Below are 22,640 nucleotides of genomic sequence, written 5' to 3' on the forward strand. Positions count from 1 at the left end.
TGTCATCTTTTTTCATTGTGATTCCTTGCTTTTATAGACGTCGGAATAACTTTTTACTTCATTCCACAAGTCACGTTCTCCACCATATTGAGCAACTGCTCCACTTTGACTTCCACAGTGAAATCGATTATAACGCTTTCTAACTTTCCAGGTTTTAATTAGCTCATAAGATACACGTTAGAAATATTAAATGGTCTCATGATACTCTATATTTATCTCAAATATCCCATGATATTCACTCTATGAAGTTAGTTTCCCACGAGATACACTATATATGAGGTTGGTTTTCCATGAGGTAAACTATAGCTCTCACACGCGGGATTAAAAAAAAACAAATAGTAAGAAAAACAAATAGAATAGATGATTTCCAAAAATACAACTAGCTTTAAAAAGGTAAAAGAACTACAAAATGAGAATACAATGACTAATAAGCCCCAACAATACAATTATCCCTCTAATAAAACTACAATATTATATACAACACCACATCAGATATTTTGCTATTTCCCCTAATCCCATCCCCACCGTCCCCAAATCCCCCTCATTTCATTTGTATCATAATCTTCTATTTTTTCTAAATAAATCAAATATTCCCCTACGCTCTCGTACAGTACACTCATCGACTTTCATCCAGTCTCGTGCTACCGTCCGATTGCATTTCCTCAACTCTCCACCGTTGATCCTCGGTTTCAATGTTGCATATTCAAAACGGCTTTTGAAAGAACATGAATATATCCTGGAGCGGCGACATCTGATCGTTACCATTCTCTTGGAACTGCGACGAGAAGGAAATGTCCGTACTGGGATCGTAGTAATTGTAACCATAATCTAGGGTATTTACGGTTCCCCAATCTTTCAATTTCGGCTCACTCTGAACCTCGCTCGTGAACTCCGGCGACACCACGTGCTCCGAGCAGCTTGAGTCCGTGTGCAACTTCGGTACTGAATCCGATTGGTCGAAATAGATATAATCGTTTCCCGTCCCTGCGCCAGTCGACGGAGCTACCGGCGGTGCCATTATGTCCGGCTTCTGATCCTCGTTTATTTCCATCGGCTCCAATTTGCGGTTCATCAATAGCTGTGGTCCTTGCTTCTCCAGTGTACCCTTCTTATTGTATAATCGGCATAACACCCAATCATCCAGCTGTAATCAAATTATAACCGTTGATTTAGTCAATTATTTTTATTCAATAATCAGACGCATAAAGTATTACTTTGAACCTTATCTAACGTGAACGTGAATAGAAGAGATAAGAATGAATAAATGAATGAATATTTATTATATTAAATTATTCACCAATAAGAAATTCAGAATCAGTCAAAATCACGAATTAAGAGTTTAATCCGTCCTTAATTAACTGATTAAGCCAATTTTCTAATTCGTGTGGGTCCCAATCTCACCGCCACCACTAGATTTGACGCATAAATCCGAGGTTAGGTACGTGATTTGGTCCCTAATTGAGTAATGGTGATAATTAGCAGTCGATTTTTGCGAGGCCAAAACGGTAATTTGCTTCTGATTCTTCGAATCATATTTGATGCATCGAATATATCATAGAGTTAAGTCAAAAATGGCAAATATACCCTTAGGCTATTCTTCTTCCGAATCGACCGATCCACATCTGCTAACCGGTACTCGTGCATAATCCAGTTTGTTTTCTCTCCTCTCGGAGCCTTCCCGGCGTAAAACACCAACGCTTTTTTGATCCCGACTGGTTTCGGTTGACCGATCGGTTTATCAGCTCCGGTCGCCTTCCAATAGCCACTCCCCGCCGCCCGATTTGGCCTAGATCCGTTCGGATACTTCCTATCTCTAGGTGAAAAAAAGTACCACTCCTTCTCCCCATACAAAGCCAAACCTGAATAAACACACACAATCACCGATCCATCCAAACAGAATCGAAATTCGCTAAAAAAATATACAGCAAAATCAAATTACCTGGGAGATCCCACGGATCGTACTTGTACAAATCGATTTCCTTAATAATCGGAACAGCAATCGATTGCGACGCACATTTCCGGCAAAGATAGTGCACAACAAGCTCCTCATCAGTCGGATGGAATCTGAATCCGGGAGGTAAATCTAAAGCGGCTGCCGCTGCCATTTCGTTACTCTAAATTCAAAATTCTCTAATATATAATTCGATTTCAAAATGCTGTGACGGCGCTTGAAACTTAAAACGCAAGGGGAAACCACGAATTTATAGTAGAAAAAAAAAGGGGAAGAAAAGAAAGACTGAAGACACGTCACACATACATAGCAGGCGTGAATTCTAGAATACACGTGGGCGATAACGTTTTTCCCTTTATCGGGGGATTTTTTAAATTATTTTTTAAATTTTTTTTGCATGACAGCAGCCGAGACACGTGGCGGATTCTTAAGTGGGGTTGCGTGCGTGTCGATAACCCACATGGAGGTGATTTTGTCATTGCTTACGACAAATGTTTTGGACGGAGGCGGGGGAAAACAGAGAGAATCGCCACTAAGCAGTCGGTTCAAGGAGGAAGATTTGAAAAATGTGAAAATAAAAGAATGGACCGTCCTAGGGATCCGTGTGGGGTCGGCGTGGTTTTTTATTTTTGCTCGGGTTTTATTGTTTTCTTGATCAGTGAGCCGACAGTTAAACGGTGGATTAGGTGTACACGTCAGATAGGGGGCGGTAAAGCCACGTGCTATGGTGATGTTTGTTGTCTGATCGTTAGATTTGGGAAGAGGAGAGGAGAATGTAGGATAGTGGGAATTTTTATGTTTACCATGAAAATGGGAAGATTAAAGGGTAAAAAGTTCTATAAATTCAGCTTTATAGATTGGAAAGAATAAATTTAGGTCACCTTTAAAGGGTAAAAAGAACATAATGATGTTTATGAACTCATATCTGTGAACTGTTTATGAGGAGAACAAGACGACCAATTAGAAATGGATTTTGGATAGAATTTTACGGAGAATAAAAACATTTTACTATACAGATTGCTCATGTCGAAAAGTTTATGATTCGATTAATGAAGAAGTTGAAAAGCTCTATAGTTCTTCTATGTTTGTTCACACCGGAAAGAAGCAATATAATAAAAGTGTAAAATGGTTGGTTATTGAGGTCCGATCAGATATAAGTGGCAGTGATCAGAGAGTGGTGTTGGAGCATGGTGGTAAGATCCAAAAGAAAACTCTCATGTTTAGTGTCATTAATGATGAGACTAATGACAATATTAGTAGAATAATTAATATGGCAGTTGATTATGAAAGAGGAGCAAATCATGGACCAATTACTATGGAAAATATTGAGCAAACTCTCATATTTAGTGACATTGATTGTGAGACTAATGACAACATTAATAGAACAATTAACAGGGCAATTAATTATGAAGGAAGCGTTACTATGGAAAAGAACAAAACAGTTGAACAAACTTCCATATTTAGTGACATTAATCGTGGGAGTGGGGTACTGTCTCTTCAAGTTTTTTAGTTAGGTCTTCTCACTCCTTATCAGAACTTTGTGGAGTGGGGTACTGTCTCTTCAGATTTTATTTTACATTCCTTATATGTTGATTCTGTTTAATGAAACTTGTTTTTGCTCAAAAAAAACCCATAAGACATCGTTAAAATTTTTGATCATATTATGTATAAACTTAGCTTACTACATAATTACATATACAAATTTTGTTATATTGAATATATGTCAGTAAGTCATTGTATTGTTCAATTCCGATGGATGAAATAGAATCTTAAAGACTATCTTAAAGTTTGATCATATTCTCATAAGATATGATGATACAAGTGCAATTAATCTGGTTAAGAATCTTATTTAACACTCTAAAACAGAGCATATTGACATCAAATATCATTTCATTAGGGATCATGCTCAAAAAGAGAATATCACTCTAGAATTTATTCCATTTGATGATTAGGTAGTTGACATTTTTATAAAACTCTTGAATGAACAAAGATTTAAAGAAATTGGACTTTTCAACTGTATTGAAAATTAAAATCTCTACTTTAAGTAAATTGTATAATCATTTACTTTAATATTTATGCTACATTAAGATAATCTGATGCTCATTTAGATAATGTTCAATAAATTTCTATAAATACTATGTGATCGTTTTTTGTACCTTTCCTAACTGTTTGAACACTTCATCTTACCATTTGCATCTATACTTCTCTATTAAAATTGTTGTGTCGTCATAAATTCATTTTTTTTCTCATATATAAATCATATTCCTTAATCTCATTATTAAATTATGTGTCGTACACATTAATTTACTCTTAAAAATAATTACATTAGGTAGTTTTTAATCAGCGTGATCTTGAAATAACAATGTATATATGGTAATCATTCATATTTTTTTTACTTTTATACGATTTTATGCTCTATTGCCTAAATAATCAAGAATAAGCAAATTTAGGCCTACATTCGTGAAATAAGGCCATAAGCTGTTGTGATTGATCAGTCGAGCCTAACACTCTATACAATTTAGATAATCTCCATTTAAGCTCATGTCATACATCATTCTCCAACATTTTCATACCAGCCTATAAAGCCTTCTATTCTATCTCACTTAAAGTTCAATACATTGAATCACTTGGACAAACACTTTCTAAAAGACTATAGGAATTAAATGAGTTTTAAGATTTTATTTATTACTCTTAAAGGCTAATCATTACCTTGCATTCTTCACGAACAACTGTATATCATACACTATAACATTTAATGCTTCCTCCTTATCCTTCATTCTTCCTTGTGATTCATCTAGACATAGACTCTCATTCAGTCTCATTCCCATCTATTTCAATTGTGCATCAGAAACATGCAAAATTCTGGCCAAAGGATTCTTATCCAACACAAAGCAATTTCACTCACATCAATCTGCAAACAAGAAGAAGTAATGACGAACTATGGATTTGGATTGAGGTTCTTCACTTCTCCTTATAATGCAAAATTTCCGTCAACAGACTCTCATCCAGACATGGTACTTGCATGTGCCAGTGAAAGCACATCTTGGAAATACTTAATGACACATGATTCTTGGGGGTGTAAACCAACCAAAAATCCTATCATACCACATTCCAAGGTATCAGCTAATGCTACACAACTTCCTAATAACTCTTATTATTGAATATTAATAGACATGGTGCCATATATTACACACACCAGACTAGAAATATCTTACATTATCACCACTCTTTTCCAACACCTAAGAAATCCTACTCCATATGACTTAACTCGTGCACACAGAATATCGAGGTATCTAAACGGTACACCAAGCTTAGGTATTTACTTTCCTTCCAACAACAAACTCACTCTCAAAGAATTCTCTGATTCAAACTAGGCTTCGTGTGTAGAATCTCATAAATCAATCACAAGTTATGTCATTTTTTTAACGCCAGACTCGTATTTCTTGGGATTCCAAAAAGCAGAGCATTGTGTCAAGACCTTCTTCTAAAGTCGAATACAAGACTATGACTTTAACATAATGTGAATTCATTGGCTCCTCAATTTACTAAAAACTCTCCAATCATCATTGCTTTTTGTGACAGTACTTCAATAATGCACATAACATATAATCTAGTTTCTCGGCGCACGCACTAAGCATATTGACATGACTGTCATGTCATAATAAAACATGTATAATCAGGCTTGATCAGACTCATGTCTATTTCTTCCCATCTTCAATTCACTGGTCTTTTCACAAAGACTCAACAATCCACGCCGTTCTTTCATCTTATTAGCAAACTTTGCATGCTTAATCCACACATGCCAAGTTTGAGGGGTCCTCCTAACTATATGAAATGGGATGAAACAACATGAAATGAAATGAAATAATCCATGCATAAAAGATCAGAGTTCGACAAATGCTAGAAGAAACAAAAGCAAATCAATTCTTGTAATTGCAGTAGCTTGCAGAGGAACTAACGCAGAAGCTTCCCGGTACACTCATCTCTCATTGCCAAGTTGTCAATTCACACTAAATGTCCTTGTCAAAGCTTGATTAGTACCTTTCATTAGTTAGCTAATCATAATGCTAATTATTGCATCCACATATTATACTAAATTTCAACGTAATTTTTTCTCTCCTTTAGCTGTACTTTTTCACTTATCTTTCCTTATATATATATATATATAAAAGGTATGGCTACATTGTTTTTCCATGAGAAAGAATTCAATTCTTCATTCATGCTTTTAGCTTCTTCTTTTTTTTTAAATGTTTTTAGCTTTCTTCGTACGAACAATTGCACGTTTTTATATGGAAATTCTAAATTTATTATTCCTTCAAATAACTGTAAGACTAAATTTGTATTTTATTCCAAAATTGTGTTTGAAAGGGTCGAGAGGGGATTTAAACGCTCACTAGTTACTGACAAACTTTATTAAATCTATGCATAAAGCTTTAATTTTTGTGAATAAAAGCCCCAAATAAAAATTCAATTAACTTTGTTTCAAAAAAAAAAAAAAAATTCAATTAACCACTCATAGATATTGGAATACCCATATATGAATTGTGAGTCAATTACTGTTTTATTCCAAAATTAAAAATAGATTAGGCTCTTATATACCTATAAATGGTAAGATCTAAATTTGACATTAAACATAGTAGGCTGAATTGGCAATTAGGCAACAATATACTTAATTTAGCTAAATTACGTTACATATGATTTAATTTGTACTCACTTAAGAATTTTGTTTTTATCATTTAGTCACATGAATGTTTGTAATATAATTTCAGTGACAACACTGGTAGAGTTGAAGAAAGAGAGATTTAATTTAAAAGGGCATATACTCTGACCATATGATCTGAGGATATTTTCGGAAGTACCACTTTATATAAATTCAAAACGAAAAAAACGTGAGTAGATATTTAAGATGGGCGTACAATTATTTATATCCTACATATAGAAATTTTTCTTGAAAATTGGAGGACATTTTATTTTATTTATGACCCTTGAATAGTATTAGATCTCATTTTGACGCATCTAACTTTTTAAGAAAAAGCATATGCTTTACTCATTTAGAAAAAATAAACGAATTTAACAATTTTGGCATGTCATTAATCACTGGGGATCCTTTTTTTTTTTAAAAGGAGGTGACATTCTTATTATAAAAATATTTTAAAATTCCCAATTAGGTCCCTAATATATGTTGAAACCGTTAATTAGATCTCTCTCATAATTCAAATAAATTTTAATTTGGTTATTTTATATTTTAATTCAATTTGGATCAGTATTTTTATTTATTTCAGATTTTAGTTATTAGTTCAGTTTTAGTTCAACTGAACCAAAACTAGCATATTATATCAAATGACTACTTTTCAAGTATAAAAAGCAAATAAGATGTCACTAACCAACCATCTAAAACTCTCTTTTAAAAAAAAAATAAATAAAAATATAAAAATGAGCAACCAAACACCTCTATATCTAGATTTACAAAAATATGTATAGTATGCGAGGTTAAATATTGATCCAATGTGTATATCCTCATAATAATAATAATAAATATTATATAACTTGTTAAAAATATTAATCCAAAAAGACAAGAAAACAAGAATATAATAATAAAAGAATAGAAAATATTATTAATATGAAATTACACGAAATCAAATAAAATTATAAAATTTTCTAAAATATTTTGATGAAGTGCAAGTACGACGGAGTAATTTGTGATCTTATTATATTTTAGTTTCTTTAAAATAAATTTAGCCCTAATTGCTTATCATAGGATACAATTAGGAATATTGACGAACTTGAACCGTATATAGAAATTATCATCGGAATAAAAACATAAATTAAATAAAAGTTACAACGAACAAAAGAAAATAAAGCAAGATCAGCTTGTGGAAGACAAAGATAATGAAATTTAGGGTAAATAATTATAAGGTCCCTATGTTTTTACTTAATAATATTTAGTCCATGTGTTTTTAGAAATAATTATATAGTCCCTCAATTTTTGTTTTTGTTAACTCCTTAGTCCTTATGATTGGATCAATGGTCAAACTATACTAAATAAATTTTAAATTACCAAAATTACCCTTTACTTTATATTTTAATAATAAAACATCCATTTTTCTTATTTTATATATTTTTCTCTTTTTTTCTATATAATCATATATAATCTCTCCAATATAAACTCCAATATAAAAATAATTGATTTATTAATTTTTATATAATTATAGAACTTTAATTTAATAACATAAAATTTATTGACTAAAAAAATGAATAAAAAATATTTCAAAAATTATTAAAATAGGAGTAAGACTATTATTGTAAAAAGTTTTTACAATTCTAATAAATTTTACCGAATGAAGAAAAAAATATATGATTTTTAAAAAAATTATAATAATATTTAATGTTAGTTTGAAGATATTATATTAAAATAAAGAAAATAATAATTACAATTTAAGAAAATTAATAATACATTTTTTCAAGTATATTAATTTCGGTGAATATGTATTTTAAAATTTTTATTAAAATTAATTAGATTAAAATTGAAACTAAAAGATAATTTTTTTTATGTATATAACTAGGGGCAATTTTGGACTTTCATTTACAAAAAGATATGGAATGACTAAAGAATTGATTAAGATAAAACTTAAGGACATTGTAATAATATGATGGACTTAGGTCCTGTTCTTTATTACTTAATTTCAGTAACAATCAGTTCAGTTCAGTTCAGTATTCAGTTTCAGTATTCAGTTTCAGTATTCAATAATTTATCATTATTTATTATAATTATTATATATTATTATTTATATATAATTTATTATTATTATCACTATTTATTTATAATTTCAGCAATTTATTATAATTATTATAATTTATTATATATTAATTTATCTATTTTCATTATAATTATATTTATATATAATTTATGCTTTGTCATTATATATATTATCATTATTTATTATAATTATAATTATTTGGTGCAACTTATTTGCAAATTTTGCGAAAAGTAAATAAATATTATATTAATACGTTTACATTACAATGCTCTAAAAAATTAACTGGCTCAACTACCTTAATATCTCAAATAGTGCAATTTTATCCCTAATATTAGAAGCCAATAGCAATTTTACCCTTAACATTGATAAATTGAGTCAAGATTTTGTATTCATATGAAAATTCATATTTAGACGTTAGGAGTAAAATAACCCCGGACCCAAAACGTTAAAGGTATTTTTGTACCTTAATACTTAATTGTAATAAAAAGTTAAGAGTGTGTATTCATATAAAAATTTGTATTTAATTTCATAGGCTTTAAATTATATATAAATTTGTGTTTGTATGTAATTTATATTTTTAATTTAAATTAGACTCATTTTTATTTAATGTCATAGGATTTTATCGAGCCTAGATTTTATTTGATATTTAATTTAGTTTAATCTTTAATAATATGTTTATTTATTATTGATATTATTTTTTTGGGTAGAAATATTATTATTATTATTATTATTATTATTATTATAAGCTTATTAATGTCCAATATTATCATTAAATTATTTTAAAGTCTAATATCATCATTATTGTTACGTTCGATTAAATTCGGTTAAGTTCGGTATCATTCAGTTAAGTTTAGTAGCATTCAATTAAATTCAGTTCAGTATTCAGTATCATTCAGTTCAGTTCAGTTCAGTTCAGTTCAGTTCAGTTTTTTTCAGTAATAAAGAACAGAGCCTTATTATCGTGTTAAGTAAAAATATAAGGACCTTATAATCATTTACCCTAAAATTTAATATGTCTTTGTATTTCGTTTTTTAAGCAAAGAAGGAATGAAAAAGTACAAAACAAAGAAATTTTTATAGTCAATGCAAACCTTTCAATTAAGAGTTACAATGCAATCCAAAACACAGTTACTACAAATTGCTTTTTATAATTTAATAATAAATTAAAATAATATTTGAGTAATTTTATGTTACGTTTTGAAGTTTAATAGTTCACCGTGACAATGAATAAAGTTTAGCTGTCATGGGTGTAATTTACCCGAGAAAATTGAGGATTAAATTATTACTTTCAACATATTGATCATCTCTAAATCCATAGTCAAAAATAAAGTGGTCAATAGGATTTTAGGTCAATTGATGATGGTTGTTATTAGATTTGGGCATGGACCGGGCTCGGGCCGGGTCTGTCTAGCTTTTAATAAAGCCTGATGAGCCCAAATCCAGTCCAGCCTATAAGAAATTTAGTCGGGTTCGGACATAAGATATGAATCTCAAACCCGTCCGTTCAAGCCCATCTATATATTAAAAAAAATACAATTAAAATAGGGTTAATTACAAATAACTACCCTGTGGTTTGACCGATTTGCGATGTGGTACCTGTGGTTTTTTTTTTTTTTTTTGCAAACACAACCCTGTGGTTGTCACCGTTAGCAAAATCAAGGCAACGACAAAAATTCTGTTAAATCAAAGGGGCATTTTCGGGAAAAAAAAATTTGACTTGTTTTTTTGACTTTTTTGGTTGACCTTCATCTTCTTCCTTCTCTCTCTCCTCCTCTCTCCTTCTTTTTCTATTATTCTGCTATTGTTGTTCTTTCTTCTTCTTCAATGGCGGACACAAAAATACGCAATGTCACAGTATCTTCTTATTTAGTATTTTGTTTAGTTTTTATTTTTCAATGTAAATTCTTTATGCATGTAATTTTGGATCCTATTGATTTCTTATCTCTGCAATCCATTAGAAAGGCATTAGATGATATGCCTGGCTCCAATTTTTTTTTGCTTCTTGGGACTTCACCTCTGATTCTTGTAACTTCGTCGGAGTTTATTGTTCTTCTGACAAGGTTATCACTCTTAATCTCGGCGATTCTGGTCGGATCATCGGTTCAATCCCGCAATCTCTCTCGCAATTAAAAGGCCTCCGTTTCCTCGCCATCAGTAGAAACTTCCTCTCCGGCACCATTCCGTCTACTCCTGGCCAGAAACTTCCTCCGTCTTCTAAATGTTCCAGATTCTGGAAATCTGGAAATTTCCAGTTCTGGAAATTTCCAAAATTTAAAAAAATAGAAAAAGAAAAAAATAAGATAAAAAGGAAGAAGAAGAGAATATAGGAGGAAGAAGAAGAAAAGAGAGGAGGAGGAGGAAGAAGAAGAAGAAGAATAGTAAGATGATGAACAACAATGGAAGAAGAAGATGAAGAAGAAACAATGGAAGAAGAAGAAGGAAAGAGGAGAGGAAAGAAAAATCATAAATAAATAAAAAAAATCGTTTTCCTCAAATTACCCCTATGCCACGTCATCATCTTAACGATTTCCATCCATTTGCCTTGATTTTGCTAACGGTGACAATCACATGGTTGTGTTTGCAAAAAAAAAATACCACAAGTACCACATCGCAAATCGGCCAAACCACAGGATAGATATTTGTAATTAACCCATTAAAATATATTATAATTTATTACAATTAAAGTATATTATAATTTATTGATTAAAAAAATATATTATAAGTTATTATACTTAAAGTTTGCTGTGCTGTGTTTTCTGGAAACGAAACACAGCACAGTAAACTTTAAGTATAAATAATTTATATTTATAAAAGTATATTATAATTATTAATTTATAATTTATATAATATATATTATATATAGTATATCGGGTCGGACTGGTCCGATGTAAAATTCGTAAAGCCTAAACCCGTTCATTTTTTGACGGGCTTATACAGGCTTGGGTCGGGTCAGATCTGACAGAATTTTCACGTGTCCAAACCGGCTAAATGGATTTGAGCCTGGGCGGGTCAGGCAGGGCTCGCCGGCCCATGCCCAAATCTAGTTGTTATTAAAAAGAATTTAAAGTCATGAAAAGAATGCATTCAATTTGTTGAATTTCATATTATATGGTTCTGTATTCTTCTATTAATTTCGTATCATTTGAAATTGTGTATGATTTTGATCCTCTTACTCTTTACTTTACGTCTCAATGAGAGAAAAATTATAGATGGAACAACAAATTGGAAAAAAATGAATATTTTATAAATTAAGCTAATAAAATCACAAAAAAGTTATTTTTGAACCCAACGATTGGATGTAGTTGCATATACGGAAGGAGAGGTTTCCAGCTCAAGGCGAACCAATTCGCGTCTAAGAGACGATGCCTTTCCAAATTGTAGCAATAATTGGAGATAACACATGTAATCTTGATCTCCTTAGCGAGTATAAGGTGCACGCTACTTTTAATGTTTTTCATTTATCCTTGTTTCATACAGGTGATGACTATTCGATAACGAATCCTCTTGAAAAAGAGAGTAATGATATGAATCACCAAGACACTAAAGATATGGAAATGAGTAATGATCCTTTCAATATCTGTATTCGGCCGATTATAAGGTCTAGGGCTAAGAAGTTTCGAGCAGGACTGAATGAGTTATTGAAGGACATTGGATTGGATAAGTTATTGAAAGACATTTGAATGAATTACAGAACCATTCATTCAAGTGGCACCAACAATATAACTGGACTTGAAGGAAATACTAATTTATTAACTTTAGTTCACATCCTAGAACATGTAATTTATTAACAATTAAAATTACTAGTAAAATAATATGTAACTCATAAAAATAACACGAAATCAATACAAGTCTAAGGCTCTGTTCTTTATCACTGAAAAAAACTGAACTGAACTGAACTGAACTGAACTGAATGCTGCTGAACTGAACTGAACTGAACTGAACTGAATGATACTGAATACTGAACTGAGCTGAATTTAACTGAATGCTACTGAACTTAACTGAATGATACCGAACTTAACCGAATTTAATCGAACGTAACAATAATGATGATATTAGACTTTAAAATAATTTAATGATAATATTGGACATTAATAAGCTTATAATAATAACAATAATAATAATAATAATAATAATAATAATAATAATAATAATAATAATAATAATAATATTTCTACCAAAAAAAATAATATCAATAATAAATAAACATATTATTAAAGATTAAACTAAATTAAATATCAAATAAAATCTAGGCTCGATAAAATCCTATGACATTAAATAAAAATGAGTCTAATTTAAATTAAAAATATAAATTACATACAAACACAAATTTATATATAATTTAAAGCCTATGAAATTAAATACAAATTTTTATATGAATACAAACTCTTAATGTAAACGTATTAATATAATATTTATTTACTTTTCGCAAAATTTACAAATAAGTTGCACCAAATAATTATAATTATAATAAATAATGATAATGTATACAATGACAAAGCATAAATTATATATAAATATAATTATAATGAAAATAGATAAATTAATATATAATAAATTATAATAATTATAATAAATTGCTGAAATTATAAATAAATAATGATAAATTATTTATAATGATAATAATAATAAATTATATATAAATAATAATAATATATAATAATTATAATAAATAATGATAAATTATTGAATACTGAAACTGAATACTGAACTGAACTGAATTGAACTGAACTGATTACTACTGAACTGAACTGAACTGAACTGATTGTTACTGAAATTAAGTAATAAAGAACATGGCCTAATTGAATCAATGCAATTATAAACCAATAGATTAAACTTGAATTGATTCATTTTTTTTTTTTAGAGACATCTCAACAATTAAACAGTAACGGGAAAGCGCTTGTCGCTACAAATAAACTGATATAAGAAAGGTGGAATAGAACCAGCTAGCGAGACAGGATTCAAGAGTTTCTTTCCCCAGGAAGCACACTCATGAGCAACAAGATTAGCCATTCTTCGACAATGAACCACCTGAACAGAACTGAACCGTGAAAGCCAGAGTTTAACATCATCAAAGATAACCGAACCACTGAAATCCACCGCACCCCTGTCATTTAGAGCATTAGCAATCGCCAGATTATCTGTTTCCAGAACAAGATTAGTGAAACCACCATCCCATGCCGTTTGAAGTCCCAGCACAATCGCATACATTTCTGCCACTTCAATTGAGATTGTCGGGTGTACCGGCGCAGCTGCTAGCAAAATAACATCGCCCAATTCGTCTCGTATAACAGCTCCACTACCACCAGATTCATTAAGTTTCCACGAGGCATCCACATTAATCTTAATCAGGCCAGCCGGTGGTGGAGACCATTTCCCTCTACTAACGCCGAGTTGATCAACACCATCACTGCTAACATCATTGATAGCTTTCCAACTAGACAACCAAGCCTTAGCAGCCGCCGCAATAATGTTCGCTTGACCAACAATACCGTTATGAACAAGGCGATTTCTATAAAACCACAACATCCAACAAATTGTTACTATTTTTACCAATAAATGAGAATCCCCAATCAGCCTTATTCCCTCTAAACCACCATTAAAATCGTGCTTTAGAGACTGCCAACGCCAATCATTTGGAAGAACAATTTGCCAAACCTCTTTGGCCAACCTGCATTTTATAAAAATATGCACAAGATCTTCTCCTTCCCATCTACACCATGGGCAAATGCTAGGAGCTTCAATCCCCCTTTGCCTCAAGTTTGAGAAAGTTGGCAAAATATTACGAACCGCTTTCCACAAAAAGTGTTTGATTTTAAGGGGTAAACGAAGTTTCCAAATCCATGCATAATTGGAACCATGAGTAGTCGAGCTAAATGCTTCACCCAGGTTCAAACGTCTGTTCTTTTCAATCATATAGTATGCAGTCTTGACAGTGTAAGAACCGAGTCGGGAATCAGGCCAATAACGCACGTCCGGCGGAAATCTACGACTCAAAGGGATTTTCAAAATTTCTGAAGCTTCATCCGGACTAAATAATTGTGTGATCACAGCGGAATTCCAACCACCCAAATCAGAATCAATCAACTCATTTACGATACTAATAGGAGAGCTCATAAGCTTTGTTAAAGGACGTTTCACAGGTAAAGAAGGGATCCAATTCGATTTCCAGATATCAATCTTAGCCCCATTCCCTACACGCCAACAAGAACCATCCTTAATAATCTTCCGAGCTTGGATCAGCCCCCTCCAAATATAACTTGGATTCCATCCTAATTTAGCCTCATCAAATCCCGAGTTTTTGAAATATTTAGCTTTGAATTGATTCATTAAATTAATAATTATAATACTCCATATAAATATAACACATACTTCTTGCTACATAGTTGAACAAATTAAGTAAGAGTTAATTTAGTCTTAAAATCAATAGATATAGTCAATTTTAATCCAAAAGTCCAAGTATCAATTTAATTTCGAAGTTAGAACAATATTTAATTATTGTAACGAAATTACGAGGCAAGCGCGCGGGAACCGCCATATGACACAAGTTCCACGGTCGAATATTCTTTTTCAACGTCAGTCATCAAACTTTTTCTTTTAAAATAGGAAAATACAGTGCAGGATCCTTCTTTCTTATCCTCTACATACCAAATCCACATTCGGTGGCTGGATCCTTGCTAATAATTTTGACAAAAAATATTCCAACCAATCAGTCCGCGCCACGTCTTCATTTTCGAGATTTTAACTTCAAGTCACGCATGACGTCTTCGGGTACAGTGGCTTGTTGATTGACACGTCGATACAGATAGCAACAGGTAGTGACTTATACTGGTCGTAAAGAGTGACGTTATCAAGTCTTTTTGTGTTACTAAAATGCCCTCTATCTTGTGATGTGGCATTATATTATTGGATGGCTTGTGCTGCAAGATTTGATGGAATAGTTCTAATCATGGGAATCAACGATGTATTAAGGGTCAACATGACAATTAAACTTGTCAATCAAGATAAATTTAGTTACTTCTATCAAAAAAAAAAAAAAAAGATAAATTTAGTTACATTTAGTAAATTTTTATAAATTTTAGGGATAATTACTAATTTGACCCAATCAATGACCCCAATTTACATATCTAACCCATATTGCCTCAAAGTTACCAAATTAGATATTTTCACCCATTTTGGACAAAACTAACCTTAGTTCTATTTGATGAATCGATCTTCTTCTTCTTCTTCCTCCTCCTCCTCCTTCTCATCCGCTTCATCCGCTTCTTCTTCTTCTTCTTCTCTGTTTCAACTTCTTCTTCAGTTCATCTTCTTCAATTTCTGATACTAATCGTTAGCGATTTTTGAGATTTTTGACATATTATGTTCAATTTCCCGTACAAATGGTATATTTTTTGCTTATACGCTTGCTTTTCTCGTTGGTTTTCCCTCTTTCATCATCTGTAATGGTATTGTTTCAATTTCCTCTATTTTCCCATAATTTTTTCCATTTTCCTCCATTGCTGTCGCATTTGTGACGAAATTGTCGCATTTCGTCACAAATGCGACAAGAACTGTCGCATTTCGTCGCAAATGCGACAAGAACTGTCGCATTTCGTCGCAAATGCGACAAGAGTTGTCGCATTAACAAATGCGACAGTTCTTGTCGCATTTGCGACGAAATGCGACAGTTCTTGTCGCATTTGTGACGAAATGCGACAATTTCGTCACAAATGCGACAACAATGGACGAAAATGAAAATAAAATTATGGAAAATAGAGGAAATTGAAACGATACCATTAAAGATGAAGAAAGAGGCAAAACCAACGAGAAAAGCAAGCGTATAAGCAAAAAATATACCATTTGTACGGGAAATTGAACATAATATGTCAAAAATCTCAAAAATCGTTAACGATTGGTATAAGAAATTGAAGAAGATGAAGAAGTTGAAACGAAGAAGAAGAAGAACAACAAGAAGAACAAGAACAAGAAGCGGAAGAAGCGGAGGAAGAAGAAGAAGAAGAAGAAGAAGAAGAAGAAGAAGATCGATTCATCAAATAGAACTAAGGTTAGTTTTATCCAAAATGAGTGAAAGTGTCTAATTTGGTAACTTTGAGGTAAGGTGGGTTAGATATGTAAATTGGGGTCCTTGATTGGGTCAGATTAGTAATTATCCCTAAATTTTATAGGGAGCAGAACCGCGTCGTGGACCGTCTTGCAATGAAAGGGCACTCTGGTTTATTGGGTCTTTCTACATTTTCTTCTCCACCGGGCTTCATTTCTTCTTTGATCTTGGAGGATGTGGTGGGGGTCAGTTTTCCTAGGCTGATCCCGAATTGAGTTGTTTTGTTTGTTTGTTTTTTTCTTTCATTTCCTACCAAAAAAAGTAAATTTTTATAAATCAGATCAAATTTTAATTTATAAAAAAATTCCAAACTTGTCAATAAATTTAAAATTATTATAAAGTTTAGTAAATGTTTCGTATATTTAATCTTATTTTTAAAAAAAGTTATTTATGCTTGAATCTGGTGTTTTTTTTTAATAAAAATGCAGACATCATTTTATATATAATTTTTTGAATCTGCTTCTAAATTTATTGCAAATGCACCAAAAATAATTTTTTTAATATATTCAATTGATTTTTTTAAGGGTTAAGGTACAAAAATACCCATAACGTCTAAAATGATTCAATTTTACTCATAACGTTGGAAGCTAAGAGCAATTTTACCCATAACGTTGATAAATTGGATCAATTTGAGAAACAATTCATCAAACTGTCGTATCGGTCATGAATCTTGCCATCTACACTTCATACGTGCGTTATTTTATCAGTAACAAATCACAAACACATGTTGGGATGTGAAAAAAAAATAATGTCTTTTGTACGAATTAGACAAAAAAAAATCAAAAAATTCGCCGAATTTAAAAATATTAATCTCCAATTCTATTATTAAATTACAAAAAACATGATATCCTTTTTTTAGAACGAATTGATATGCAATTGGTGCAAAATAAGGAACAAAAATATCGGCGTTTTATAATAGTGTCTGAAATTGATCCAAATTATCAACGTTAGGGGTAAAATTGCACCATTTTAGACGTTAGGGATAAAATTGCTCCTGACCCAAAATGTTAGGTGTATTTTTACACATTAACCCATTTTTTTAATGTAAAATTAGATTTATTATTAGGAAATGTCTCACAACCACTCCCCCAACAAACGCTATCAATCACAGTCCTAGCAAGAATATGAGCCAAAACTTTGGCTGATCGTCTAACAAATGACACAGAACACTCAACAAGGTATTGTAAAAGAGCTTCACAATCTTTGACTATGCCATAGAAAGATGAAAATTCATCAGATGTGAGAGCCAGAGACTGAATGAAAATTTGAGCATCTTTATCGAGCTAAGAGCTTCATGGACTGATAAAGCTTCGACTGTGGCAGCATCCAGAGTAGCAGGTAGGCAACCATTCTTAACAACAACGAATCCTCTCGAATCGTTCTGAGCAATGCACCCAACCCCAGCCCTTGACGATGCATTAGTCCAAACCACATCTACATTAATTCAATTTCAGGAAGCCCGAGACTGGGTGAACTAGGTAAAAAAATATATATATTATATCAAATCCATTGCAAATTTGAGAAGAGTAAATTTTCACAAATACCATATATATAACTACATATGTTTCTATCGATAATTCTATTTTTTCCTTTTCGAAATAATTAGGAGTCGACGGATCTTTTGTGACCTTATCTCTCCGCCCCTAATATATATATATATATATATATATATATATATATATATATATATATAAAATGTTTGAAAATAATTTATATAATTTTTAAGAAATTATAACTTCTAGAATTTTGAGAAACAAATTGAATTTTTGATAAAAACATTTAAATTTATCAAAAGGTTTAGGTAAAATTGTTTAGATCCTACACTATACAAAGTGGTGCTTGTGAGGACCATATATAATAAAAGTTAAGCTAGGCCCTAGTTGGATTTTCATATTCATAAAGCCTATCTTTATATTGGGCATGCATGGTTTTAAAATTTCAAACACCACAAATAACAACAATAATAAAATTTATTATTTGATGTTTGTTGTTAGAATTTGTGATTGTTATTATCTTATTACTAGTAGATATTAATTTGATTTTTTTAAGTAACTAATGAGAAAAGATAGGATGAATTTTATTATGAATATTTATATCACGATATCTCTAACCTCACAAAATGAGGGCTGGAGTTACCAATTTGGCGGTGGTTGGCACTCCAACCACCACCGAACCTCCATGCATTATTGGCGTGCCGAGCCAATTGGTTGAAATTAGCACTCCACCAAATAGGTGGAAATGTTATTAAATATATTTTATATTTTTTTTATAAAATTTGTTTCCAAGTTGTATTTTTTTTTTTCATGAAAATTGATATTTTGTAATATAGATAAATGCAATTTAGATTTATTTTTTAAGATTGTATAGTTAAATGTTATTAAAAATTATATTGTATTGTATATATATTTTTTTTATAAATTAATGCATATTTTGGATAAAATTGCAAATGATTAAATTGAATAATATATTTAGAAATGATATGGTAAAACTAACGATAATTAAGATAATACTCAATTTAATATAACATTAATTAAGATAAAACTACTAACACTTGTGTTTTTTTTGGTAGAAAAGTGATAACATTGTGATATTATCCCAAGGATCAAAAGGGATATTTGCTTAAAGAACGCCACGTGTTGGTCGCCTGATACCGGAATTCCGCGGCGTATCGAAGTAAAGAGATCCGACGGGCGGATCACCTAGAACTCGCCAAGAGAGACCCGCTAGCGAACCTGTGAGGCGGATCTCCATAAGCTCTCAACCCGCCATGAGAACGGCTGAGCCGACCTTGTAATAAAGACCATTAATGAGCTATCAATTAGCTAACCGCCAACTTAAGGGTAACCAGTAACCGCCATTAATGGGGCATTAATGGAGACTTTCTAGTTACTGAGAGTTACAACTTCATGACTATATATAGTCTATGTCTCAGGCTATCAAGGTACACATTCACCTACCCTTTGTCAATTCAGTTTGCTCTCTTGTTCTTCCTTACTACTGACTTTGGCATCGGAGCTTCCCCCCGTCGAACCCAACGACGCCCTCACAGGGACGGAAGCTAATCAGAATTTCTCCACTAGTCATCAAAAAGGAAAATAAAACAAACAAACAAAACAACCTAACCCGGGATCAGCCTAGGAAAACTGACCCCCACCACATCCTCCAAGATCAAGGAAGAAATGAAGACCGGTGGAGAAAAAAAGGTAGAAAGGCCCAACAAACCAGAGTGCCCTTCCAACGCAAGACGGTCCGCGACGCGGTTCTGCTCCCTATAAATATGAGAGAACTTAATAGACTCAAAGGAGGACCCAATCCTTTTAATGCTTTTAATAATATTCAAGCTATTTCGACAGACAGACTTGCCCTCAGAAATCATTTTAACCGCTTCTTGGTTATCTGACTCAACCAGAAGCTTCTTCACCCATAGATCCTTAGCCAGCTTCAGGCCAGAGCGAATCCCCCAAAGCTCAGCAGAAAAGGAAGAACCAATCCCCAAATTCTGAGAGAAGCCAGAAACCCACATGCCTCCATCATCTCTAAGAACCCCTCCTGCGGTGATTCTCCCGTCTCTCAGACAAGAGCCATCAGTGTTAAGCTTAATCACACATTCGCTCGGCCTACACCAGCCTAAGAGATTGACCTCCTTCCTCTGAACCACCCTAGCTAAGGGGTCTTCACCAAAACTCTCAACCAAGGTACTAATCTTTTTAGAAAAGAAATCAAGGACATTTGGCATAGAAACCACTCCACCTCCAAAGATCTCCTCATTCCGCCACCTCCAAATCTGATGGCACACCACCACAAAAAGAAGAACACCTTGATTCCCAGGCAAAAGAATCCCCTTAATACCATCAACAAACCAATCATCTTCAGAATGGGCTAAAAAAGATGGGAGCACGTCCCTAGGGAGGATTCTTCTCCAAACTTTGAAACTTTTCTCACAATCCCTGAGAGCATGGCATAACGTCTCCTCAAACCCTTTGCATCTGCCACAGGCTCCAGAATCCACCAGGTGTCTCCTTTTCCTATCCGAGTTAGTAAGCAACCTATTCCTGGCCCCAAGCCACAGGAAGCTCCTACGGTAAGGCACTTTTAACCCCCAAATCGTCTTCCACACCCCTGGGGAAGAAGAATTCAAATCCTGATGGAACGCCTGAAAAGCAGATTTACACGAATAGGCCCCATTGTTTGTTAGCGCCCAATAGTAACTGCCCTTATCCTCCAATTGATTACTAATGTGAACACCTCTAATAGAAAGGAGCGATTCCAGACTGAGGTAAGATTCAAATTTATCCCAAATCCACTCACCCTCAGAATTCACAACATCAGCAATCCTCCAGTCCTGAACGTCTAACGGAGGCAAGGAAGTACAGACTTCCAATAAAGGCTTCTTACCTACCCACCCATCCTTCCAGAAACTGATGGACCTGCCATTACCCACATTCCAACCAATCCCAGTACAAAATTCAGCAAACACAACACTGATGCCTTTCCAAAGAAAGGAACAATTAACCACCCTCTCCTTAGGCCCCCCCAACACCTTATCCTTCCGGTACTTCCCGCATAAGAGCCGGACCCACAAAGCAGAGGGACACTGCCACATTCGCCACAGGAGTTTCATTAATAAAACTTTATTATTATCTTTAGCTTTCCTAATGCCCAGACCTCCTGACTCTTTAGGCTGACAAACCTCACTCCAAGGCACAAGATGGATCTTTCTCCCCTCCTCAGCTCCCCCCCATAGGAACCTACGGTTAATCTTATCAAGATCATTAAGCACAGGATCCGGAAGCTGACAAGCCTACATAATGTGATTGGGAGTTGCACAATTAACAGATTGAATTAACGTGAGGCGGCCAGCGAGAGAGAGAGTCATGGCTTTCCACGTGGCACACTTCATATTAGCTTTATCCAAAGTATCTTTAAAGGACACTTTAGACACTCTCTCACTGTGGAGGGGAATACCCAGATACTTCCCTAGAGAATCAGTAAGAGGAATACCCGAAAGATCACTTAACCTTTTACAGACTCTCGGGTTCATATTTTTAGAGCACATCATCCTAGACTTCTGGACATTAAGTTTCTGCCCAGAGGCCGAACAGAAACAGTCAAGAATATCCATAATAATACTCAGCTGCTCCTCATTACCTTCCAGAAAGATTAGGACATCGTCTGCGAAGAATTAGTGAGTCACATGGGGACAGAAACTATTGATAGCCACTGGGTGGAAACTCCCATTATCGATTGCATCTTGAATCAGATGAGACAACCTCTCCATAGCAATAACGAAAAGGAAGGGGCTCATAGGATCACCCTGACGGATTCCCCGGCCCGGGGAGAACTCCTCCGACATATCCCCATTAATCATAACTTGAAACACATGAGTAGAGATACAAACCTTAATTAACCTTCTCTAGCTGTCCGGGATCCTAGCTCTTTCCAGACTCTCCATCAGGAAATTCCAGTTGATGCGATCATAGGCCTTCTCCAAATCCAACTTCAGAGCCACAATGCCTTTCTTCCCCTTCATGATCTTCATAGTGTGGACCATCTCTTGGGCAATCACCACATTATCCATCATTTGTCTGCCAGACACAAAACTTCCCTGATTCTGACAAATGATCTCAGGAAGAATGCCACGAATTCTATTAGCCACAATCTTTGTAACCATCTTATAAAGAACATTACAAAGACTGATAGGTCTCATATGCAAAAAGGAAGAAGGCTTATCAATTTTAGGAATCAGAACCAGAAGGGTTCTATTCACCAGCTCTGTATCCTGAGAACCATTAAAAACACGTATGATAAAATTATAGATACCTTCTTTCAC

General features: G+C 33.3%; 1 protein-coding gene across 1 annotated transcript; it reads right to left on the bottom strand.

The window, feature by feature from the left end:
- Nucleotides 1-336: 336 nt before the first annotated feature.
- Nucleotides 337-2,184, bottom strand: LOC136235470 (NAC domain-containing protein 2-like). Its single transcript, XM_066025163.1, has 3 exons — nt 1,940-2,184; nt 1,585-1,859; nt 337-1,144 (listed from the first exon to the last, which is right to left on the bottom strand). The coding sequence occupies exons 1-3, from the start codon at nt 2,103-2,105 to the stop codon at nt 704-706; spliced, it is 882 nt and encodes a 293-aa protein (XP_065881235.1). The 5' UTR covers nt 2,106-2,184; the 3' UTR covers nt 337-703.
- Between the last annotated feature and the right edge of the window lie 20,456 nt (nt 2,185-22,640).

The sequence above is a fragment of the Euphorbia lathyris genome, chromosome 7 (genome assembly GCF_963576675.1).
Source record: "Euphorbia lathyris chromosome 7, ddEupLath1.1, whole genome shotgun sequence".
NCBI classification, from domain to species: domain Eukaryota; kingdom Viridiplantae; phylum Streptophyta; class Magnoliopsida; order Malpighiales; family Euphorbiaceae; genus Euphorbia; species Euphorbia lathyris.

Bases quoted from the DNA above. Each gene is read 5' to 3' on its own strand.
- LOC136235470 (XM_066025163.1), bottom strand. From the start codon at position 2,105: ATGGCAGCGGCAGCCGCTTTAGATTTACCTCCCGGATTCAGATTCCAT. The intron at 1,860-1,939 runs GTAATTTGATTT...GTGTTTATTCAG, and splicing joins CGATCCGTGGGATCTCCCAG to GTTTGGCTTTGTATGGGGAG. The intron at 1,145-1,584 runs GTATATTTGCCA...ATTTGATTACAG, and splicing joins GGAAGAAGAATAGCCTAAGG to CTGGATGATTGGGTGTTATG.